Genomic DNA, 25,465 nt, shown 5'->3' with positions numbered 1-25,465 from the left:
ATGTGGTCTATTCACCATGACAGATGGCATGATGCTCCAAAAGGACTGAAGTCGCACAGAATGTGTTTTCTGACCACTGAAATCAAACTAGAATTAATAACAATAAGATAACTAGGAAAACCACAAATACCTAGAAATGAAATGACACACTTCTGAATAATCCACGGATCAAAGAAGACATCACAAGAGAATTTGGAAAACATTTTAAACAGAATGATAAAGAAATACAACATAATATTTCTGGGATGCAGCTAAAGTAGGGCTTAGAGAGACATTCATAGCTGTGAATGCTTCTGTGAGGGAAAAAGGTCTGCAGGAACCTGAGATTTCATCTCAACAAGGCAGAAAAATAAAAGATCAAAGCAACTCAAAGTAGCCAGGAAGAAAGAGATGATAAAGGTAGGAGCAGAAATAAATTAAAAAGGAAAACAGAAAGTAGTGAAAATTACCAAGCCAAAAGTTAATTTTCAAAAAAAAAAAATCAGTAAAACTATATACACATAGCTATGCTGATCAAGAGCAAAGAGAGAGAGAACATAAATTTCTAGCATCAAGAGAGTTATCAACACTTGTCCCACAGACATTAAAAGAATTACTGTACTATAACTGCCTGTTGACAATTCAGAAACTGATTTGAAATGGATAAATTCCTTGGAAAAAAATACAACTTACCAAAATTGAAGCAAAAAGAATTAGAAATCCGAATACCCTATGTCTCGTAAAAAGACTGACTTCAATAACCACATACATCTAACAGAGAAACTCCAGGCCTGGAGAACATCACTGGTATCTAAGGAAGAGATGACACTGATCTTATAGAAGCTTTTCCAGAAAATAAGGGAGGAGGGGATACCTCCTGACTCAGTTTACAAAGCCAGCATAAGCTGATACCAAAACTGGACAGAGACATTTGAAAAAGAGTTAATTTATGCCTTTGTGGAAATTAACTAAGGAAACCTTAACTAAATTGGAGTCGGGAAGGCCTGCAGGGGGAGCTGTCACCCCCATCCCAGAATGTAAACGACACCAAACAAGAACAGAGGATGCTCCACCTCTGACAGGAAGTACAACCACTTTACTGTGAAGGAAGATTTCTCTCCCAGCAGCAACAGCCCAGCCAATGAGAAACACCACAGCCCAGCCAATCAGAAATGCCACAGCCCAGCCTATCAGAAATGCCGCAGTCCAGCCAGTGAGAAATGCTGCAGCCCAGCCAATGAGAAATGCCACAGCTCAGCCAGTGAGAAGTTGTTGCCACCCTGAACTGTTACTCTCCCCCAGAGGACTTTCCTTTAGGACAGCCCCTCCCTGTCCCCCTTTTCTCTATAAAAGCAGCTCCCTCCTTAGATCTCTGGTTTTGTCTGTGGTTCATCATCGCATGCACATCCTGAATTGTAATTCTTTTGGCTATTCCTGCATAAACTTATTTTGCGGGTAAAATTACAGGTGAGTTTGCTTCTAAAGTTGACACCTTAAATATTCCTAATGAACACAGACACAAACATCTCTAATAATATGTTAGCAAATGAAATCTAGGACTTTATGAAAAGGATAAAACATCACGACCACTTAAGTAAGATTAATCACAGAAATGCAAAGTTAGTTTGTTATTCATAAACATCAGGCCAGTAGTTCTTCATATAAACACAATAAGGAGAAACCATGTGACCATTTGATAGATGCAGTAAAACTATTTGGCAAAAGTCAGTACACATTCATCATAAAAAAAAGGCAGTAAATTGAATAGACTGAAGTCTCCTCAATCTGCTAAGAAGCATCAACGGAAAATCCACAGTCAGTGTCCTACTTGATGAGACATTGAATGTTCCCCCGAGATCAGGAGCAGGACCAGGATGTCCCTCTCCCCAGTCCTACTAAACATTGTCCTGAAGGCTGCACATTGTAACAGGCAGCAAAGAAATCAAGGCACCCGTGATGAAGAAGTGGATACATTCCGGTTTGCAGACAACATGATCTATTACATGACAAATGCCGTGGAATCTACAAGATAGCTACTAGGATGAATAAGTGAATTTAGGAACATTGCAAGGTTAATACCCAAAAATCACTTATGTTTTTATATTAGAAGGAAAGCAAAAAAGCTATTTACAATGACGTAAGACCATAAGCTCAGCGGTTTCTTTCTATCTTTCTTCCTTTGGTGAGGAAGATTGGCCCTGAGCTAACATCTATTGCCCATCTTCTTGTTTTTCTCCCCAAAGCCCTAGCACATAGTTGTATATCCTAGTTGTAAGTCATTCTAGTTTTTCTATGTGGGACGCCACCACAGCATGGCTTGATGAGCAGTGCGTAGGTCTCTGCGCTCAGGATCTGAACCTGCAAACCCCGGACCACTGAAGTGGAGCACACAAACTTAACCACTTGGCCATGGGGCCAGCCCAGATTTTTTATTTTTAAAGTTGATGAATTTATTCTAATATTTATATGCAAATGTAAAGGACTAGACTATCCAAGCCATCTTGAAAATGTAACAAAAAGATGGAGGAGTCACATTATCTGACTTCAAGACTTAGGACAAAGCCATTGTAATCAAGACAGTGTGGTCTTGGAGAGCAGACCGACAAGCTGATGAGAGATGCTTTGTCCTGTCTCCCTGAGGAGAGAACAGCTGAGCACTGAGCCCCCCACCAGGGGCCCGCTCTTCTTGGGCCTCATTTGCTCAGAAAGCATCAGGAAACACCAAAACCCAAGTTTGTTAAGGCAGCATTTTCAGCCTAATGACAATCCAAGGGACTGATGATCAAGCCCCTCTAAGCCCCTCACTGGGCCAGACCCCAGTCCTCTCCGCCACTGCCTCTCCAGGCTCAGCCCCCAGTGCTCGTGGCTGCCTAGGGCCTCCCATTTCCATTTCTGTCCCTCTGCCTGGACCCCTGGCCTGGCCCTTCCTGATGGCTCTGCCCCTCCTGTGGCTCCAGGCACGACTCACCTCCTTGAGAAGATGCTCTATGCCTGTCGTGCCTTGTTTTACTCCCTGCACATCTGGTCACCCTGCTTGTCCTCCACAAAGGCGGGGACCTCACCCCCCACCCCCATACTGCTCAGAGAGCTCCGAGCGCGTTGCAGGCGCACAGCACATTCATCTGAGTGGTAGTGCCAAGTCTCTGTTTTCATACAATCTTCACTCCTTGCAGGTGAAAACAGGCGCAGTGGGGCAGGTCCTGAACTTGCCAGAGCAGCTCAGTGGCCGTGAGCTTGAAGGGCGTTTCCGCAGCTCTGAGTACGAGCAGGCAACCTCCACAGCCGGCAGGGACGGATGTAGGAAGGAAGGCCATTTGACAAGGAAACAGGCCAAATGAACAGGATGCCGCCACAGGCGAGTCTGGCCTGAGCGAGGGGCCAACCCAAGGGCCAGACGCTCCAGAGTTGCTCCTGCTGAAGTGGTGGCACTGGAGGGAAATGAACACAAGTGTTTGCAGACTTGGCGTTGTCTGCATGTAAAGAAGGGAAAGAAACAAGCCTGCATGATTCCAGCATGGCATGCACAGCAGCGAGCCAAGCTGGACAAAACTGGGGAAGACGTCCCTGACTGCTTTTAATGACTCAAGGAAGATGTCACAGGTGAGCGTGTGCTGGGGACTCGGCCTGGAGCAGCCTTGTTGAAGCTTGTTCCAGCCGCAGAGCAAAGGGGGCTGCCTGGGCTGGCCGCCCATTTCCGGCTGTGACAGGTGAGGGCATCCACCGGCACCTCATGTGGCAGCTCCGCTCCTACGGTCGACAGGGCTCAGGAAGCTCCTCTGAAAGGCACTTTCCCGTGAGTCGTGCCTCCACTGCCATGGAGAGCAAGATCTCCTTGTTCTGATCAGGAGGTCCCTTTAATGTCGGATGAGGCGTGTCAGCAGGCAGCCCAGGAGTGAAGTGGCAAGAATGGCATCGGGCTCCCTCTGCTCAAGCCTCGATCCCCCATCCCCACCATGGCCCAGGCGAGCCCACAGAAGACCCTGCAGTACTGGTCCCTCTGGCATCCTGGGGTAGCTGGAGAAAGGGATGATAATGCTAAGCCACAGCCACTTGCAGACAGCTTGCCCTGGAGACCCCACTGTGGGTGTCACCTGAGGCTGATTCAGCACCATCAACTCCTCTCACTTTCCTGGTGGCTGCAGGCCGTCCCTTGGGGATGGATGGGTCCTCCAGCCAGTGGAAGCCGGGAGGCAGTCAGGGCCCTGGAGCCCCTGGGCTGGCTCAGGCCCTGCCCCCCAACCCTCCATCCTGGGCAGCCCTGGCCCACCCCATCCACCGCACCCTGGGGGGTTCTTGAGGCTGCAGCCCGAGCCAGATTTTGCCTTCGGAGCATTCTCGGGCCACCTGTACCGCAGAGTGAGATCACAGCCCTTCCACCGCCTCCAGCCAGGCCTCCTCGAGCGAGTGGTATGCTTCTTCCTCTGCAGGGAGCGAATCCTGCCTTTCCCTGAGCTGTTCCAGCTCCAAATCAGCCCGGCTGCCAGGTTGGTGGTGAGCACCGCTCCCTGAGGGCGGCTCCTGGAGCGCGGTGCAGGCTCGGCCAGCAGAGGGCGCTGGAGGCCGCTGCAGCCTCTGCCCGCCCTGGGTGGCTGTTCTTGCTGCTGTGGCTGGGCCATCAACGGGGTGGACGTGCAGGACGTCTGGGGAGCCACGCCCAGACAGTGACCGCCTTCCCTGGCCCTGAGGTGGGCCCCTCTGCACCAGCCCCAGCTCGCCCAGTGGCTGAGGACGTCAGCCGGGTCACCGGGGGGCTGTGGTCACACCCTCTCCAATGAGGTCTGAACCCGGCCGTGGGGGCCTTCCCGATTGTCCTCCCCTTGGCACCTTCTTCCACGTTACAGTCACTTTTGTGTCATCCACACAACATTGAATTCCCATTTAGATAATTCTCTTCCTTTAGGAGAAAGTTTCTAGGAAGAACAGGTGAATCTAGATCTTGATGAAACCCCAACTGCTGCCCCGTGACACCGCGAGCCGCACACTAACATGTCCACAGCCACGCACAGGGCGAGGAGTGCAGGCACTGTGGAAGACGAGAGAGGTGGGGGACCTGCCTGGCTGGCTGTGGGGCTCCCCGAGGAGCACGGTGAGAGGGGCAGGGTGCAAGAGAGACCGCTCACCCAGGGGACCGGATGGGGAGCCAGGACGGCCCTGAGCTCATGGACCCCTGATCTAGGGCAAAGGGGCATGTAGAGCAGAGGGTGGTCCGACCTAGAAGTGGGGTGGCTATCAGGGATATTCACACACAGGAACATGAAATCGGTCCCTGTTGTAGGTGAATGATGGTCCCCCAAGACGACCATGGCCTGATCCTGGAACCTGTGAGTCCGCTGACCTCCACAGCAAAAGGGACTGTGCACACGTGATTCAGTGACGGACCCTGAGATGGGGAGGTTGTCCTGGATTATCTGGGTGGCCTGATGTCATCACAAGGGTTCTTATAAGGGGAGGCAGGGGGCAGAGAGACGCGAACGTGCAACTTGCTGTCTTTGGAGATGGAGGGAGGGGCCGCGGAACAAGGGAGCTCGGGAAGCTGGAGTCCATGCTTCCTGGCCTTGGGGAGGAAACTGCCCTGCCCACCCCTGGATTTTATCCAGGGCGTCCCCTGTCGACTCCTGATCTCCAGAACTGTGAGAGGATAAATCGGTGTTGTTTTAAACCCCTACATTTGTGGTAATTTGTTACAGCAGTGATAGGAGACTAATACGGTATATGCCCCGCTGCATCCTACCCTAAAAAATTCACCGTCCAGGCAGACTCAGAGGTGGAATTACAGAGCTGGATGAGAACGGCATTTTCAAGAGAGGGCGGATTTGTGAAATAAGACATGACAACCTCTAACTGTGATGTTCGTACCAGAAACCTCTGTTTCAGAAGATAACTTCCAGCTGGAGGGAGCAAGAAAAGCCATTTGTAATGTGTGAAGCCACGCGTGTGATGTGGGGATGTACACGGACCTCCTACAGCTCAGCGAGCAAAGGCGCATCATCCTGAAGAGTGGAGGAGACTTGCAGGGGTGCCTCACAGGAGAGAAAACCCAAATGCCCAAAAGGAGCAGGGGTGCCCACCGACGCCGGAAATGCATAATCAACGCGGCGGGGGGTGAACCCCGCTGAGGCCCAACCCCATGGAAAGATGAGGTGGGGAAGATGGAGGAGAGCAGAGTTTGAGGATGTGCGCACGACCCTGCAGAGACCCTCGCACACGCCCGGCTCCGTGGCACTGCCCCGAGGGCCCCGTGCCTAGGTGGGGCCAGGCTGCTCAGTCGCAGGGTCAACTAACCGCGGTCCGGTCAGGGATCTATCTTGTATGTGAGATGGCTACACATGTGGATGGATCTTAAAAGGAGAATGTGCAGTGAAAGAAACCAGACTTTAAAAACGTGAAACAAACCATTCTATGTACATACAGCTCAGAATTGGTGCGGACAAAGCCAGTGTTTAGGGATGCATGCTTGGGTGATAAAACCATAAAAAAAGGCAATGAAATTCGGGGTGGGGGGTGGGGTGGGGTGTGGGCTCCACCCCCAAGGTTTCCGGCAGGGAAGTTTCTATTTCTTCACCTGAGGGGCACATGACAACAATTTCATAAGCTGGCACTGACGTTTTAGGCATTCTTTTGTGTAAATGTCGTATTTCTCAAAAAAAAAAGGTTAAATTGAAAAAAACAAGGAAAGGAAGAAAGAGAAGGGACCAGACTTCTCCAGGAGCCTGTGGAGCAGGCGCAGCAGGGGCCTCCGGTACTTCTGACCCCCGCCCGACTCCTGCGCCTCTGTCCTGCATCCTCCGCGCCAGGACTCCAGCCTCAGGCCCCTGCCTTGCACACTCCCCCGGCTGCCGACTGGAACCCGTGGTCCCGTCAGAGTAAACCAACTCCTGGGACGCAGGGGAGCCCTGGACAGTGGGCGCAGGGCCCAGGTCGGGGTCGTCCTGGCTGTGGCCCCTGATGTCCAGGAGACGACGGCTTCTGCTTTCACACCCAGCTCACCTCTTTAACCCCTCCCAGCACACGAGCCACTCCTTGGTCACAGCCTGTGGATGTCAGGGGCGCCATCATGGAGGACAGCCCTGGCCAAGACCCTCTCTGTCCCCGCCCGTCCACACTCCACACTGGGGAGCAGATCCTCTGAGACCAACCTGCTTCCCCAGGGCTCAGCTCAGGGAGGGGCCAACACGCAGCAGTGCTCCCTCTGCTCTGTTCCCTGCCGCTCATCCCCCATGCATATGTGCACGCAAACACACACACAGGTGCATAAACACATGCACAGTGCATGCAAACACTCATGCACATGTGCAATGCATGCACACAGGCACATGTGCAAGTAAACACACATGTGCACACACCTACACATGTACACATACATGCACAGTGCACACCCCCCACACATGAACACATGTGCACACCCCCAAAGTGTCCTGCACAGAGCAGTGTGTTAAGCTGTAACACAGGTCAGAGCGTAGATGCAGCACAATCAACCCAGACAAAGCCAGTGCCGGTGGGTGCAGAGGATATGGCCCTTTAATGAAGAGGTGAGTCTCAGAGTTTGGGAAACTGAGGCGGGAAGGAGCTCATGTGGCCTCGGTTCCCAGAGGTGGAGAGACCTGAGAATCATTTGGAAGCCTGTCAGGGCTGGCCAAGGTCAGCATTGTGCAGCTTGGGATGCAGACCAACAGCTGCCAAGATCCCGTTGATATATTCCTTCACAGCCTGGGGATGGGGGGGGCTCCCTCCTCGCCCCAACACAGTTGTTGTCAGCAGCCAGCCCCAGGCCCACAGGCCCACGGGCAGAGGGAGCAGAGGGCAGAGAGGACAAGCACAGCTGCCCAGCACACGTGGAGGTGATGGAGGGGGTCCCCGCATGTGTCATCGCATCTTGGCATCTGCTTCTTGGAGGATGAGAAGCCGTGGACAGCAGGCAGAATGGGCCTCTCTGCAGCCCGTCTTGTCCATTAGAAAGAGTGACAAGCCCCCTGGGGTGAAATGTCAGTAGGAGAAGCAGGTGGTTTAGCCACAGACAGAAGTGCCAGCCTGCATCTCGCTCCACCAGACGGCGACTCTCAGCGTCTGGTCTCCAGGCTGCACGGTCCCAGCACATGCGAGGATCTGGTGTCCGTGATGATTCGGCAGACAGTGAGCTCCAGCCCGCTGGGGTTTTCTAACTTTCAAACCACAGTCTTTTCTAAGCCAGCTTTAATATTTTAAATGGGGTGTTTGTCTAGGAATTCTTTCTTTATGTGTTTACAGCTAGTGATTAGCAAGCCCTCCAGAGCCTCTGGAAAACCTGACTTTGAAATCCCAACATCTGCCTCCCTACCTTAGGGCAGCCGTGTGTTTCTCCTGCATTAACTGGGCCTCAGCCCCAGCTTTCCAGGTTGACAGAGAGCAATGCCTGAGCGAGCGTCTGAAGGGCCACCAGAAAGGATGGAGAGGAAGCAGAGCCGGCCAGTCTCCCCCGCAGCGGCTCTAGGCATCAGAAGGAACCAGCAGGTGAACCCGCAGGTGAACCCGCCCCCCGCAAGGACCTAGAGAAGGCATGTCAGGCTGTGAGGAGGGTCCCACCTCGGGGACCTCAACCTCCTGGTCACTGTCTGCCTCACTCGGGAGGACAGCCCAGGAACAGCCGCCGGCTGTGCAGACAGCAGCCCGTCCGCGCCCTCATCGAGCAGTGGTCTCTGTGGGCAAGATACGCTGACATGAACTAGTGAGTGTGAGAGATTCTCAGCGGGTCACCCCTGCCAGGCCCTCCCCACATCCTCTGAGGGAGAAGAAGGGGACAGTGCTGGAGGAGGCGACAGCCAGTAGGGGGAAGGGGCGGCCTTGGAGAGTGTGAGCACGGCCAGGGAGGCTGGAGCGGCTGTGGCAGCCAATGACCCGGAGGCTGGGCGGGCGAGTGGGCTGGCTTCTTCTGAGGATGGAGAGGGGCCAAACTGCAGCTTTTCTGTTGGAGGCTGGGGGCTGGGGGGGTCTGCAAGGTGGTTGGGACAGTGACAGTGACGGGCACGGAAAATGGCTCTCAGCCCTGTGGCCGACACCACTGTCCACTCATTCCAGTTTGTAGCCCCTGGATGAGCCGTCCGTCCTGGACTCAGAAGCCGTTCCACTTCCATGATCTCGCTTTGGGGACATTGTCCTTGCACGTCCCCTCCTCAGTTTTCCTCGACGGCTCTTCGTGACATTTCTTCCCTGGACTTGTGATCGGTCGTCTTGGAGGCAGCTGCCTGCACTGCACATCCTCCAGCTGGCCGGGCCTGCGGTCTCAGCTCTCCCGTGGGCAGGGCCTAGCTAGTTTGGCTGCCCTTCTCGGAACATCCCCAAGGGGCTGAGGCGTCCAGGCTGAGTCCAGATTCAGGGTCTGGCTTCCGCAGACTCAAAGCCCTCAGCTATTTCTCTCTACTCTGGAGTCTGTCCCCCGCCTGCTGCTGACTACCCAGGGAGACCTGTGTGTGGCCTCCTTGTCTGAGGTGATATTCACCCAGGCCAGCGGAGGCCAGGGGTTGGGGGGCTCATGGATGGTTGGTCGGGGAACGATATCCACTGCTCGGAGCATGGTCTCTCTCGGGCAATAAGAAGAGGCCCAGGCACACTCTGACGACTGAGCACTCAGGCCTTTTGAGCCCCTTGACTAAGCCACCCCACATCCTCTCTTGAAGAATGACCCTGGGACGGCCTGGCCTTGTGCCACCCCACCAGCCGCCCGACTCACAGAGGAGAGTGTCTGTGGTGCTATGGGACCATTTGTCACAGGAAACCGATCAGTCCAGGTGGGGGCAGGAAACTGACAGCACCCAGGTCAGTGTAAGGACCACGATGCTGAATGTGCAGACGAGGAGGCTGGGTGAGCACAGGCACCTGTCCCAGGCGCCACCCTTCAGCCACAGGATCCCTCTGAGAGACATCTACCTCCTGGTCGGACTAGCGTTCTTTGTGTTGATCAGGACCTCTGAATTCCAAGAAGTCAGGATGATAATTTCGGCTAAGATAAGAAAGCCATTTACATCCATCTGCCTGAGTGCACTGCTTGTCAGGTCACCACGCGCCTCTGAGAGGCACAGCACACTCATCTGCTCATCTGAGTTTTGTGATCTCCCCTCTCCAGCTCACACTGACCAACGGTGGATGCAGGACAGTGATTCCCCTCAGGGATTTGATGCCTGGAGGAAAGCTGGTTGATGAAGACCTCAGGGGTCACTTGGAGAGTGAGGGCGACTTCTGTCCTGAGTGCTGACCATCACGCGAAGATGACTCCAACACGTCCCCTGCTCAGAAGTATGCCCTGGCGTTTAAGATGGAACTGGGACCTTTATGATCACTAAGATGCGTTAAAACACCGCAGGATCGTTTGCCAAGATTCATTCAGTGACAGGTGCCAGCACGTGGGCTTTGCCATCACTTTTGGCTACAAAGAGCTCCTGTGTTCTGGAGTTCAGACTGTGAACTGCGATATCTGCTCCTAGGTGTGGCCTTGAAGGGCCACTGGAGGACCTGGGCGTCAGCCTTGGTGCATGCTACTCTGTCTAGATGCTTGGCAGCTGTGCACCACACGAGTTTCCCGTGGGCTCCTGTGTTCATGCCAAAGGGGCTGTGTGGTGCCGCCTGGCCCAGTGCTTGGCCACGAGCACATCCCAAGCCCGTGGTCATCTTCAGAATCTGCACTGCTGCCCGCGGAGGGGTTCCTGGCAGAGAGCGCTCCAGAGAACCATCGTTCTACGGAGCAGGGCCACCCATAGTTGGTGCCGACTGCACGGAGGATGAATGTACGGGGAGGGGCCCTTCACCACTGCTGGGCTCGTGTCGTCCAGAAGTGGGGCAGCTCCATGCCAGGGCAACTGCAATTTTCAGACAGAAAACCCCAGCCAACCTTAAGTAACAGGACACCACTTAGGTGCAGTTCAGCAGAAAGGGCAGAGCAGACTGCAAAATTAGGTTGTAATTACCTGCAGCTAAATTGGGAATTAGCCTCTGAGTGTCTGCAAAATCACAGCAAGAAGGTCTGTGGTTCCGAAGCAGTTTCCCTCTGGCTGACTGCTGAGGACTGAACATTTGTGTCCCCCCAGTTTCACACTTTGAAATCCAAACCCCCAAGGGGTTGGTGTTAGGAAGTGGGGCCTTTGGGAGGTGATTAGGTTGTGAGGGTGGAGCCCTCATGATGGGATCAGTGCCCTTACGAAAGGGACCCCAGGGAGCGCCCCTGTCCCTCCTGCCGTATGAGGATGCAGTGAGAAGATGGTCATCCAGGAAGCAGGTCCTCACCAGACGCACATCCGCTGGCACCTTTGTCTTAAACCTGCAGCCTCCAGAACCGCGGGAAATAGATGTCTGTTGTTGAAGCTGCCCAGTGTGGTACTGTGTTCTAGCCGCCTGAATGGACTAAGACCTTAACGGAGGGAGTGGGAGAGGTGGAAGATCTGTGTACTCAGAGATCCTCGCTGAAGGGGGCTGACCAGCGAGGTTAGGAGGGGAGGCCCCGCGGGGTGCAGCCTGGCCCGCCCACCGGAAACCACTGCCCCATGTCTGCACTGCTGTTCCAGCCACATTCCCGAGTGTCAGCTGAGCAGTACTGAAACCCCCACAGAGCGGCTGTGTTTGAAATCCTGAGGGATGTGCGTGGGGACCCATGAGCAGTAAGTTAGGCGGCAGTGTCGTCTACAGGAATAAGATGGGCAGGCAGACTGGAGGCACGGAAGAGAAGAGGTTTGAATAGAGGTTAGAGAGTCCAGGGAAACAACAAATGAGTTGAGAGTTCTGGCACCAAGTCCTCAGCAGAGTAACGATTTCTAAAACTGGGTGCCGAGCTGCGGCTCCTGCTTTGTGGAGAAAAGGTCAGCTCAGAGTATGTAATATTCGGCCTTGATCTTTCTCTTTCAGTATTTCTTGACCAACCGCTTTCTCTCAAGCTTCTCTCTCTCTTCTCTTATCCATATAGTTGGAAATGAACAGAGAGCCAGCAAGCTCGTCTTGGAAAATGCCAGCTCCCGCCGTGCAGGAGGAGCTAGCCAGCAGGGCTGGTCTGTTCCCTGGAAGGGCAGTTTGCAGGGCTGGCCCCGGGCTGGCGACCAGGAAACTGGCTCTTGCCATGTGCCTTGCATGGCTGACTGATAAGCTTGTTCTGTGAGCTGGGCCTGCCTGTCTGGATGCTGGCGCCAGCAGCAGGATTGAGGAACACCTGCTTTCCTCCAGGAGTCTGGAGGGTCAGCAGCTACGATGTTGAGCAAGCAGGAGCACCTACGTGGCCAGTCCCGAGTGAAAACCCTGACTGAGTCCTAAGCCGGCTTCCCTGTGCGGGAACCTCTGTGCGCTGTGCTGCCAGACGAAGGAGCAGACTCTGTGTGCTCCTCCTGGGCGGGAAACCCTCCGCTTGGAGCTCACGTTTGGCGCTTCAACACCCTTATCACCGCCCTAACTGTGAGCCACACCCCAGCCAGCGAAACCCTGATGGGGAACCCAGCCCCTGGATCACCCTCCACTTGTTCCTGCTGCTTGGTTTGCCTTCAAACCACCCAGTGAACTTTCCTGATGCCAACGATCCTTGACCTCATTCTGGGCCCCTCTGAAGACATCTGCCCCCACCTCTTGGGTCGAGAACCCTGGTTATGTCTTGTGTCTCCTGTGTGGCATGTGGGGACCCCTTCTCTGTGAGTATAATCAACTTCTTTTTTTGAAACCTCATTCTCAGCTCCTCCCAACTTTATGGCACTTCACCTGACATCTATGTTCCCAGGCCCACTCCCACCCCTCCGCCAGAGGGAGCACTTTGGAAGCCTGTGCTGGATCCTTCCAGACTCTGTCCTGTGAGTAAAATGGAGTATTTAATCAGATTGCTTTCCTCCCACAGATTCCAGCTCCATTAGGCACTGAGGTTATTCATTCAAGGCAAATTAAAAAGTATTTACTGAATTGCTACCATTCATCCATTCAGTTTCAACATTTAACGGGTAGGAGCTGCATGCCAAGGTCTGAGAATACAAAAAAGGGGAGGACACAGCCCTTCCCCCCAGGCTGGGGGGAGGACACAGCAAAAAGCCTCAGTGAGATATCCTGGGATAGTTGCCAACAACATTTTGTGGGGTCGCGGGGGGAGTGGTGGTGCCTGAGAGTCTGGTAGACTGCCCTGTGGGGCAGGTGGGGGCCCGGGGATTCAGGCTGGTGGGTTGGAGAGAGGCAAGTCACTTGGAGGCTGAGGGGCAGGTGTCCCCACAGGAGAATGTCAGGGAGGAGGTGGGGACTGAAGGGCTAGGGGCCAGGCCTCAGGCGGCAGTGGTGGCCCCACACGCTTTCAGAGGTGGAGCACAAGTCAGGCTCCACGTTAGGAGGAAAATTGTGATGGCTAGACTGAGGGATGCTGAGAAGGGAGCCCGAGGCCTGTGGGGAATGAGGAGCTGTCTGAGCAGGGAATGTGGTGGCCTGGGGAGGTGCTGGGGGTGAGGAGAGGGGGACAGGTTGGAGAGAGGTTGGGGCAGAGTCATGGACCACAGTCTGACCCGATTTGGGGAGAGAGGACAGGAATAATTTTGGGCCATGCCAAAATGGGGGTGTTGTGTGTGATGTTAGTTCCATTGTGGACACACTTGGGGGTGTTGCGTGTGGTGTTAATTCCATTGTGGACACACTGGGGAGTGTCGTGTGTGGTGTTAGGTGCACTGTGGACACACGAGGGGGATGTTGGGTCCATTGTGCACACCTTGCTTAGTTGTGCCAGGACCTCCAAGGAGAGGCGTCAGCAGCCATGCGTACGAAGTTCTGGAATCCGGGGCTTGTGGAGACTGGAATGGCCTTTGTGGGCGTGGGCAGGGTCCTGACAGTGGAGTCCCCCTGTGGTATCTTGAGGTGAGAGAGGCCACTGTGATGGGTAGAAGGTGCAGTGTCCTCAAATCAGGGAGGTGGGGGTCTGGGGCTGGAGCAGTGTCTCCTGTGAGCTGGTGGTGGGGGGGTGTTTGCTCCTGGACCTGTGTCCGTCATCTAGTCCTGTCCCCCTCACTGGGCAGCTCCCTTTTCAGGGGCCGTCCTCTTTTGCCTCCTGGTTTCCCTCCCACCGTCCCTCTCCCCAAAGCCATCACCCTTCAAAATGTGTGCTGCACAGCCCAGGTGTTGGTCTTCCTGAGGGCCTCGCCCACCCGCCTTGGAAAAGCCAGACCGTCCTGGTGTGGAGACCCTCTAGACCCCAGGCTGAGGCTCTGAGTCTGTCCTGTCTCCAATTCCCACCTCCAAGGCTGAGGGGCGGCACTTCCTTTGTCTAAAACTCACCCCTCGGTTCCAGGTGGTGACACCCCACCCAGCAGGAGGCACTGAGGCTGCACTGAAGGCATAGGGACCCAACTCACTCAGCTGACAGCCACGCTCGCGGGAGACACTAGAAAGGCAGGTGGCTCTGCTCAGTGATATCTGGCCTGATCTGGGGCTTGACCCATGGTGCTCCCCAAATGTGGCAGCCCCCACTGGGCCGTCACCCTACACTCCATACCCTACTCCATTCCTCTGTTCCTCACACACAGAGAAAGCAGAAGGGCTGGCCTGGCCATAGCGACCACACGGCAGGATGTGCGGAATAACCCACTTCCTCCCAGGACCTTCACTGCCCCTGAACCCTGTCCGCAGAGCCACAAGTCTTTCTAAACACGGGGAAGGAAGGAAATAATACATGTTTCTCATAACTGTAAGGAAGATCTCTCCACCTGAACCACATGGCCCACTTTGATGCAGCTGGAAATTGCTTCATTCACGTTGTCACTAAAGCTTCGTCACATTCTAGAGAAGATTTTCTCCTTCAGAAAAAACGAATAATATGTGGAAATTAAATAACACATTCTTAAATAAGCAATGGGTCAAAAAAAATCACACGGACAATCATAAAATACCTTGAGATGAAGGAGAAAAACCCTACAACACAACAAACCTTACGGGATGCAGTGAAAGCCGTGCTCAGAGGGAACTTTACAGCTGTAAATGTCCACAAGAAAAACAGGAAGGTCTCAAATCAATAACCTAACTTTACATCGTAAAGAAGTACGAAAAAGAGCAAAGTTAACTCAAAGCTACCGGAAGGAAGGAAATCACAGACTAGAGCAGAGACAGACTAAATAGACGATAGAAAAACAGTAAAGAAAACCAATGATGCTGAAAGTTGGTTCTTTAAAAAGGTCAACAAAATTGGCCAACCTTTAGCTAGACGGACTAAGAAAAAAAAGAGAAGACAAATAGTGTAGTGGAGCTCCTGGCTAGAGCAATTAGGCAAGAAAAAGAAATAAAAGCCATCCAAATTGGAAAGGAAGAAGTAAAACTTCTTATGTGCAGATGATGCGATCATACACATAAGATCCCAAAGAACCCACAAAGAAGCCACCAGAGGTGATAAAGAAATGCAGCTAAGTTGCAGGACACAAGATCAACATGCAAAAATCAGTCGTATTTTTATACAAAAGCATTGAATGATCTGAAAAAGAAATTAAGAAAACAATCTCATGTGGAATAGCCTCAAAAAAATAAAGTGCTTTGAAAAAAATTTAACCAAGGAAGTGCTAGACTTGTGCACTGAAAACTATAAAGGTTTGCTGAAAGGAATTAAAGAAGATTTATATAAACGGAAAGACACCTTGTGTTTGCAGATTGGATACTGTTAATGTTAAAATGTTAATACTTCTGGGGCCGGCCCTGTGGCCAAGTGGATAGGTTCGCAGGCTCTGCTTCAGAGGCCCAGGTGTTCACGGGTTTGGATCCCGGGCACAGACATAGCACCACTCATCAGGCCATGCTGAGGCGGTGTCCCACATAGCAGAACTAGAAGGGCCTACAACTAGAATATACAACTATGTACTGGGGAGTTTTGGGGAGAAGAAGAAGAAAAAAAAGAAGTTTGGGGGTCAGCTCGGTGGTGCAGTGGTTAAGTGTGCACGTTCTGCTTCAGTAGCCCAGGGTTCCTCGGTTCGGATCTCGGGTGTGGCCATGGCACCACTTGGCAAAAGCCATGCTGTGGTAGGTGTCCCATGTATAAAGTTGAGGAAGATGGGCATGGATGTTAGCTCAGGGCTAGTCTTCCTCAAAACAAAACAAAACAAAACAAAACAAAAAAAGAAGTTTGACAACAGATCTTAGCTCAGGGCCAATCTTGAAAAAACAATGTTAATAGTTTTTAAAGTGCTCTAACTATTCAATGCAACCCCCATCAAAATTCTAACAGCCATCTTTGCAGGAATGGAAAATGCAATCTTACTGTTCATATGGAATTGCAGGGACCCTGAATAGCCAAAACAATTTTGAAAAAGAATATCCATCTGCCGTCCATCCTCCTGGGACCATCCCTAACTAGAGAGCCGTGCACCTGGTGCCTGGAGTCAGGGTCTCAGTGGTGGCAGCCCCCTCTGCCAAGAGAGGAGTCACCCAAAGCTGGCCCGGCCATGTCACCCCCAGCGCTCATGCAGAAAGGAGCATCATGCCTAAAATGTTCATCAGTCCAAAGTCCCACAAAATTTCATGTGCCTGCAGTTTCCTTGAAGTCCCTGAAATGAGCTTGTTTTCCCCAAAGCTGAGCAGGGGGAGCCATTGAGAGAGCTAGCAGACCCTGGCCTGGGCCTTCAGGGAAACCGAGGGCTCTCAGAGTCCCACAGGCCTTAGTGGCTGTGAAGGCAGCGAGTGTCATCCCTGTGGCCTGGTGGCAGCCAAGGTCAAAGTACAAAGCCACACAGCCGGTCGCTGGTTCCTCAAAATGTGGGTGCTCTGAGTTCACATGAAGCTTCTCACCCACACCTCTTTTCTTTTTACTTCTCATAGGAAAACTGCAGAGCTGGGCCGGAGGACACAGGAGCGCCTTCCTGCACAGACAACGCCCCGAGCTCCGGCAGCTGTCCGTGCCACCCTGGCCTCACCAAGGGACCAGTGGGAGGTGGCGTGTAACCCTGCTCAGAGTGCTCAAGCACCACCTGCTGCCGGGCCCTGACAGTGTGAGGCCTTTGGAGCTCTTCCGTCCCGGGAAGACTTGGGAACTAAATTCCTGTTGATGCTGTACAGGTCGCTTTCCAGCCGTGGGAATGGGGTCAGGGATGCAGATAGAAGGAAGCCGCTAGTGGGGCTGGTGGGAAGAGCCCCTCTGATAAGGATGCTTTGGGTCGAGCTGGAGGAGGAGGGCAGGGGCGGCTGGGCCCGGAGTGTGGAGGACAGACTGTGAGCCCCAGGGTCTGGGAGGAAAGGCTCCGCCCCTGACCCGCTCCCCCCAGCCTTTGATGTCCTTTGAGATCAGCTTCTGGTCTGGTCTCCCTGGGAAGGCCCCAGGCTAGGTCAAGCTGGACCAGAGAGAACAGTGGAGGGGAGTAGGTCCACAGTGGAGCCCGATGCCGATGTCCCCTACCCACCTGAGCCTGCATCTGAGGGAGTAGTGTGCACACGAGCCAGGCAGTGTGGTAACCAAGGGACTCTGGGGTCACCGTGTGGAGTCACCCCAATGTCAAGGCCTTTTGTACCAGAGGAAGGAGGCGCAGAGGGAGGGGGAAGGGACAGAGGTCTCCAGGCAGCATGAGAGGAACAGCAAGTTGCCCAGGCCATGGCCACAGAGCCCACGGCTGCAGAGCCCACAACCCACGGCCACAGAGCCCACAGCCATGGAGCCCATGGTCCACAGTCCATGGAGCCCACAGCCCACAGCCACAGAGCCCACAGCCATGGCCACAGAGCCCACGGCCCACAGAGCCCAGCAGCACCTGGGTGCCTGGCTCGGTTATGTGCACTTTGAAGCCATCAGAGAGAAAAGCGCCAGAATGCTCCATGGCCTCCATCTTATTCTTACAAAACCAGGCAACCCTTCAATCAATTATAGACCCGGAAATGCATTTTGAGAGTGAATTTTAAACCCCGGGGACCTGGGGCCTCCCCAGCAGGAGAAAGGAGATAATGAAATCCTGCCACCCAGGTCTGTGTCACTGCAGAATGCCACCGGCCCTGGTTGCTACGTGGCAACGCGTCTGCTCGCTGGAAATCACACGATGTGGGAGAGCCTCCGGCACAGGGCACCTTATCTGCTTAAACAACATAGGGCATTGTTTCACCTGCCTCAGAACTAGTGCTTCTGACGATTTCGATGCGCACTGAGGGCCCTTCAAACTCAGAGCCAGACAGAGCTCGTGCAGAGGTGCTGGGTGTCCAAGGCCCCCTAACATGGCCACAGCCTTACATCGGGAGCAGCTGCCCCTCACAGGGACAGCCTGGGCGGTGCCCTCATGGGGATCCCCAGCGAGAGTCTTCTGAAACACCCAGGAACCCCCACCCCTGGGGTCCAGGGCAGCCTCTGACCCAGGTGTGTGCTACCATGGGGGAGCTCACTCTGGGCAAGCTTCACAAGTGGCTCAAGGCGAACATTCATGGCGGCTCAGATGACCTCCCAGAGGACGAGGGCAGGTTGGACGGGCTTCGGGTAGGTTGGTGCCCAGGTTCAAGGCCATAAAGGCCAATCTGAGTCTGGCTTTGGCGACTGCAGTGTCTGGATTCAGTCCTGGTCCAGAAAAGCAAAGAGCAGAGCCAGTGGAACTCTGACTGCCAAGGACGGCTGCCCAGGGACGGGGACAGACGTGTTCCTGTCTAACAGGCTTGTGATCACTCCTTGACGGGAAGTGAGCGCAGACAAGCTGACCTCCTAGGATTTCCCTGGCTCTGGACTCCGGGAGGGATGGAAGGAGGGGACCACAGCCCTGCCTTGTCCTGCAGGGCTGGCTGGGGTTCCCACCAGCCCCCAGGCACGTCCACCGGAAGCCCTCCCTGCTCGAGGAAGTAACAGGATGACTGGCTGGAGCAGGGGGCTCGTTCCCAAACCCGCCTCCCACCCCAGACAAAAGGCCCAGGCCGTGCAGTCACCTTGAAATCAGCGACTGAGCTGCGTTGGTTTCCCCCAGCTGAGGAGCCCGCGTCTTAGCTCGCTGAGACCACGAGTAAGCCCAAGCCAAGACTGGAGCCCTGACTCATGATTCCCAGGGCCACCCTGAGGGGGTGCAGGGGGCCTCCCGGCGGTAACTCACAGCAGGGGAGACATGCCTAGCAAGCACACGACGGACACACTGGCCTCCCCAGACCCACCAGCTCTGCCCATTGCACCCGCCCTCCTCCATCCCACCCTGCCTACCCCTGGCTCCCCACCCCGAGCACCACAGCCTGCATCCGGCCATCTGTGCCCTGGAAGGAGGTCCAGGGCAGGCCACTCGGAGCCCAGTAGCAGAGGGGCCGTGCAGGTGCGGCTTGGGTACCTGAGCAGGGGCTGCTTGTGGTCGGCTGGCTGGTCTGGGCTGGGGCACGGTGGGGCCTTCTTGGTCACCTGCTTGTAGATGTTCCTGGCGGTCACTCCAATCCACAGCATAGTGGAGAGCGTGGAGTAGTGCAGGAGGATGCCCACCTGGGAGGGAGAGGTTCGTCAGCCCAGCCACCCCTCCACCGTGTGCAGACCCTGAGGCCGCGCACTCCCTGGACCCTGGGGCGGAGCCCTCCCACACCCTCTGCATCCTCAGAAGACAGCTCAGTGATGACAGGAAATGAGGCCAGCGGGAGGGCACTGGGGCTTTTTGCTCAGGGCAGACCCCACACTTCATGGGTGCCTCAGAACTCGAGGGAGACATGTGGGCACAAGGACCTGGCACAGGTTAGCTATGCTCTCCTGCCGAGGGACAGGGCGAGGACCCCATGCGCCCTAGAGCACAACATCACTGGGCTCGGTCCATGTGGGGTCCTGCAACATATGTCCCTGTGCAGCGTGGACACCATCCCTGCATGGGGGCCAGTGTGCACACATCCCTGTGGTTGGCATGGCCTGCGCGGGACCCGTAGAGCTCCAGGCAGGCTTGCCTGGGCCCAGGCCCACAGGGCGCCCACCAAGTGAAGGGCAGTGTGGTCCCGCAGCCGGGGTCTCTCCAGTATGCAGCATTTGTGACACTGCACGGGAGATAAAACACCTCTCGAATCAGATGCTGAAGCCGCTCCATGCAAGTCGAGTAGCTAATTACTATGGAAACAGCCACCAAGTGTGTCCCACCCCCCGCACTTACCGCATTAGCTAATTAGGCATTCCGTCCTCCTTCCTCTCCATCTGACTCTATAAACTGAGGTTACCTTTGACGTGATAACCTGACATTTCGCAATGACAAGTAAAATATGGTGATAATTGGAAAGGACATGAGCGTTTAAGAAATACAGAGATTCTCTGAATAAAGCTAACGTTGCGCTATTGTAACGACTATCGAATCCAGAGTTCAGTTTTTACTTATGAGAAGACTCCACAGCGATTGATGAGACCCTTGTGGGGAGGGTGGGGAGACCCAAGAGCTCTGTTCTCGGTCTCGGATGGCCTCCTTGCATGTGGGCGAGGCTAGCCTTTTCCTCAGCCTGGCCTACGCCTCATGAACCTCGAGCTCCATCCAGGCCTCACCCCAGCCTGGCCAAGAGGGGGAGGCGCTGGGAACCGGGGGTGGGGGCAAGAACTCTGCCCCTGAAACAGGAGGAGAAAGTGGGTCCTCCTTGGCCTGGGCTTCGAGTGAAGGACAGACTGACTTTCTTTTCAGGGGATAGCAGTGTGGCTGTCATCATGTATAAATAGAAACAGTCAGAGAAGTGTCCTCAGAAGGAGCCTGACCCCTGGCCTGGGGGGCTGACCCTGCGAGGAGGGGAGGGAGCACCCAGGGCCGGGAGGAGTCTCTTGGAGAGAGCGAGTGCAAGGGAGGAGCTCGTCCCGGCTGTGCACCTTTGGGGTTTATGAGGGGGTGTGAACAGCAGAACTCTGCCTCCCAGACCCCGGCTTAGGCTGGACACATGGAGAGGTCACGGGGACACCGCCCTGGCTTCCAGACAGAGCTCTGCCACCGTCCCGGAAGGAGGCCGCCAGCCCACGCTTCCGGACACAGGGCCGGCGCTGACGCACATCTATTATGTGGGAACAACGGCGGCCGTCTGTCTGATGTCATTTAGTGCTTTAATGAGGCTCACGGTCATCTTTCAGTTGCCATGACAACCGTCTGTTCTCTCTGCCATCCAGAGCTTTGGACCACTTCTCGTACATCATTTCACTGTGACGCTGAGTGACTCTTGGACGGGGAAGATTGGCCGGAAGAGTCCTGTGTTCAGACACCAGGTGGTGGTGAGGGTCCCTTGTGGGGCAGTCCTGGCTGCTGACCAGAGGGAACATCGACTGTAGGGAATTGGCTCATGCAGTTGTGGAGGCCGAGCAGTCCGAATTCTGCAGTCAGCGAGCCACAGACCCAGGAGAGCTGACGGTGTAGGTTCCAGCATGAGTCTGAGCCCAAAGGCGGGAGACCCCTGTCCCAGCTCCCACAGTCGGGCAGAGGGGATTCTTTCTTACTTTGCCTTTTGTTGTAGTGGGTCCTCGACGGATTGGATGAGGCCCACCCATACTGGGGTGGGCCATCTGCTCGACCCAGCCACCGGTTCAGATTTTCACCTCATCCAGAAACACCCTCACAGACATGCCCAGAATCATGTTTGACCAAATATCTGGGCACCCCGTGGCCAGTCCAATCGACATATCACATTAACCATCACACCTTCCAACAGTCTAGTTTTTAGCCTGAGCCTCCTCCCTTCTCCAGTGCGTGGTGGACGGAGCCGAGCTGCGGGGTGATAGTGCCCGACACCTCTGCTGGCATCTGCAGAGTGCGGCCGGAGGTAAAGGAACAGGAAGAAGGTCACCTTGAGGGCTCACTGAGGTCTCCACCACACCTCACTGCCCAACGTGCACCCAGCTTTATTCTTCTCTCTGTGGGCTCATTTCTCATTCTGCACAGGATGGTTGCTTCCAGCCTCTGCCATCTGTCCCTCCCTATGGGGATGCAGGCTCCACACAAATGGAGGAACAGCTGTGGGTTTGCTCTCGGCTGCACCGGCACCCACAGGCCCCCAATGCTTTTTTGTGAATGAATGAGTGAATGAATGAATGATGCTCCTGCTACCTTCTAGAAACATAGTCAGGTGGTCAGGGCGCATCTCCAGTGCTCCGAGGCTGCCTTCCTCTGGTGGGGCCCTGAGGGCCGTCACCACGAGATAATCGAGCATCTCTCACATGAACACGATCTACACAGATCTTGCCTTTCTCTGGCCGCTCCAGGCCTGCACCCGCCTCCCACCCGCCACGCACCTTGGTGCCCATCTCGGCTGAGCTGGCCAGGCCTTGGACACCACGAGGATGCCTGGCCTCTAGGAGCCTCCACCTGGGCTGGAGACTTGGGGGTCCCGGGTTTTTGGGAGGTGGGGACGGGGCTGGGGTTCCCCGAGGTGCTGAGGAGCCTGGCGGGCGGCTGCACACCCGATTCCAGCAGCTCCTTGTGACAGGTCCCAGCACATGGAAGGCTCCTGTGGCAAAGTGTGGACAGGAAGGTAACAGTCCATTTTATTGCTTGCAGACGGCTCCGCAGCTCGGCAGGCGTTTACTGGTAGAACGTAAATTGGATTTCCCGGGACGCTCGCTGTGGTTGTTCCACGCTTATGGAAAGGCACAAGGAAGCGTGTCTGCCCCTCAGTGAGGTTTTCAGGTCTGTGCTGGCAATTTGTGTGCCAGAGCCCAGGAACAGGTGGCAGAATGGGCTTCCTGAGGGCATGGGTGGCCCCGACGTGGATTTGCAGGGAGCAACATCTCCTCCATGAGAGGAGCCTGGGGAGGGACCCTGGGCCCTGGGTTCTGGAGCATGGTGCTGTCTTGTGGTACCTTGCTGCGGGCAGGCTGGTGTGGGGAGCTCACAGCACGATTCCTCCCTGTGCCACCCCGCAGGGACAGCTTCTTGCCCATCCATCTCCAGGGTGAGTTGCCAGCCACTGCCATCTGTGTAGGTGGACAGGTCATCTCGTGTGGACATGGCCATCCAGGTCAGTGCCGGCACATGTGGGTCCCAGGTAGTTAGGCTGCAGGAGCCCCACAGCCATTGATAAACACTTGGTGAATTCATAGCAGCCCCAGCTATGAGGGAGTAATACCCATCCTAGTGGGGCCAGCCAAGAGCACTCCCTCCAGGGGACCCAGGCAGACGTGCACCCGCGGAATGACAGACACAGAAGGGGTGAGTCCTTGTAAGATGCTCTGGGGTCTGTGGGGAAGTCCTCACCTGGCCCCTGCCTGGGTGCTGGAGGGGACTGACCACCTGGGCTGAGCTGGGCTGTGAGCAGGCGGCTGGGCAGGGGCTGGAGGGAGGAGAGCAGGGAGGGGCCTGGGTGTGCGGCTGCAGAGGCCTGCTGGGCTCCTCTCTGGGGCCCTGCACCACACCCCACAGTGTGAGGAGCCAGGCTCACAGTCTGAGGAAGGGCCTCTCCTGGGCTCTATTGGGAACTGAAAGGTAGTTTATATCTTCCCTCTTTTAAAAGAAAGGTCAGGCGGGGCCGCGGGTGGGAAGAAGACCTTTCCACGATTTGTTCTCAGTCGTCCAATGCTTCGAAGCTCTTCTTGTCCCTGAGTCGGGGCAGAACCTCCCACAGTGAGGTCTCCAGCATCTGTGGACTCTTACCCGGGCAGGGGAGCAGGGGATCCCGTCCCCGGGCTCCTGCCCCACCAGTCTCTGTGGGAGAGGCAGTTCACGTCCCTATTCCCGGGACAGTGACTGTCTAGTTAGCATGTCACCACAGGCCTCAGAGCAAGCTGGTCTAATTGAAAAATAAATTATTTTACACGATCGAATGCTGAGCAAAATAATCAGACTCACGTGGGGAGAAACTGTAATACAGACACTCTGGATGCTTACCTATTCCCCTCGCAAGAAGCATCTGAACAAATTCTCGAATATTATATCATAAAGCAGACAATTGTCACAAATTTCCCCTCTGGTAACAGAGTTGACAAACACTTTAAAGTTCGTAGCAAAATGAAGAGGCAGACAGCACTCACCGCCTGGCACAGGATCGGGTACTTGGTGCGATTAACGCCTCCAGCAAACACCGTGAAGGTCAGAGCCGCGTGGAAGCAGAAATTCAGGAGCGTGTGCCGGCCTTTCCGGCTGATCCGGATGGCGCTGCGGGAAACAGAGATTTCACATCAGGAACTGGCATCTTAGGGCAAAGCGTGGAAGTGAACTGCCACATCCGCCCACGTGGGGACTGGGCTGGAGACCTCACTAGTGTGACCGAGGCAGGGCCAGGAGTAAAGCACCCGAAGGACCAGATTGAGAGAAAGGTGGATGGACCGTGCTGGGTCCACTTCTAGTGTGTGGCCACTGGGTGATTTGGTGTTGTCACCCTGGGATGCTATGACTGGAAAGGTTTTTGAGAAATTTTGAACAACCTGGTTACTGGACAGATGAGGACATTGGGGCCTAAGACTTGATGACTTGTCCAGTGATGGAGACAGAGGGTTGGGGGGAAACTCTTGGTCAGGCCTCTTGGCTCCCAGGATGGAGTCTCTGAGCAGATGTCTGATCCTCAAGAAGAGGCCACGACTGTGACTGGCTACGAGTTTGAGTCCCTGGACCAGGACGCTGGCATGGCTGCGACCCGATCCTTGACCATCCTCCGCCCCCACCTGCGGCCACAACGGAGATAGCCTATGCCTGCAGCTGACTATGGCCACAGCTTCTCTGTGGCCTTGGACATGACCAGGCCTCTTCCCCTAACTGTGGTTATGGTCATGGCCTAGGCTTTGTCCATGACTTTGGTTATGAGCTGGACCCTGACTGTGGCAGGATCCTCCTCACATATCCCAGTGCATCTTCAAGTGATACAGACACACTCAGGTCATGTCCCCACCCCTGGGCAGAGGTGGCCAGGAAACCAGCTCAGTAGCAAACCGCCTAGACTCCCTCTCTAGGTAAAGGCACAGTCTGAAGGTGCTTGCGGGCTCTGCCAGCTACTCAGCTTCCCAAGGACATAGGCTCTCGGGGCCTGAACAATCCTGCACCATTGGAGGAAGATCCTATTTCCCCTGATTGGATAAGAACATGGGGGCTGCTGTGAGGATCCCAATGGGGGCCCGGAATGGGAGGGCATGGCTGTCCCTCAGCCACCCTCGGCCACCAGGGCCACCAAGTGCTGGGCAGGCTCAAGCTGGCTGGCGACCAGTGAAGGGCCCTGCAGGGCCTTCTTACTCTGTGAGGGTGGGGAAGCTCCTCCAGGTGGGGAGTCTCGGGCAGGGCGGGCCTTACCTCCGGTGCACCATGTAGGTGACGACGGAGATGAGCAGGCACAGCAGCATGACGGCGGTACAAGCATACACCACGGGGTGCAGGAACTCCCCTGGGTCCTGGGGCAGGGAGAGGACGGCCTTCAAATCCTGGAAAGACACAGCGCAGACCCATGTGAGCAACGCGGCCAAGAGCCTGTGACATGGCAGAGCCACCTGGGTTCTCCCTGGCGCAGCCTCTCCCCTGCAAGGCGCTCCAGGCGTTCTCTGCATCGGGTGGAGATTTGCTGGGTCTCAGCTGAAACAGATAGCTTGCCTGGGGCAGGGGAAGACCTGCTCAGAGGAGTGCTCTAGGCAGGTGGAGCCACGGCCTCGCCGGCTCTCCACGTGGGGTTGGCTCGCCTCCAGCGGGCCTGC

At 55.0% G+C, this 25,465-nt stretch overlaps 1 protein-coding gene across 1 annotated transcript in view; it reads right to left on the bottom strand.

Moving 5' to 3' along the window:
* Positions 1-25,192, bottom strand: part of ADGRA1 (adhesion G protein-coupled receptor A1) — a 29,680-nt gene extending 4,488 nt beyond the window's left edge. The window contains exons 1-3 of the mRNA XM_046652350.1: positions 25,071-25,192; positions 23,822-23,945; positions 19,197-19,342 (exon numbers count right to left, since the gene is read on the bottom strand). Of these exons, the coding sequence (XP_046508306.1) occupies positions 19,197-19,342; positions 23,822-23,945; positions 25,071-25,120 (320 nt within the window). The 5' untranslated portion in view covers positions 25,121-25,192. The remainder of the gene's footprint in view (positions 1-19,196; positions 19,343-23,821; positions 23,946-25,070) is intronic.
* Between the last annotated feature and the right edge of the window lie 273 nt (positions 25,193-25,465).

This window comes from Equus quagga, chromosome 2, assembly GCF_021613505.1.
Source record: "Equus quagga isolate Etosha38 chromosome 2, UCLA_HA_Equagga_1.0, whole genome shotgun sequence".
NCBI classification, from domain to species: Eukaryota; Metazoa; Chordata; class Mammalia; order Perissodactyla; family Equidae; genus Equus; species Equus quagga.
This window is presented reverse-complemented; position numbering and strand designations above follow the sequence as displayed.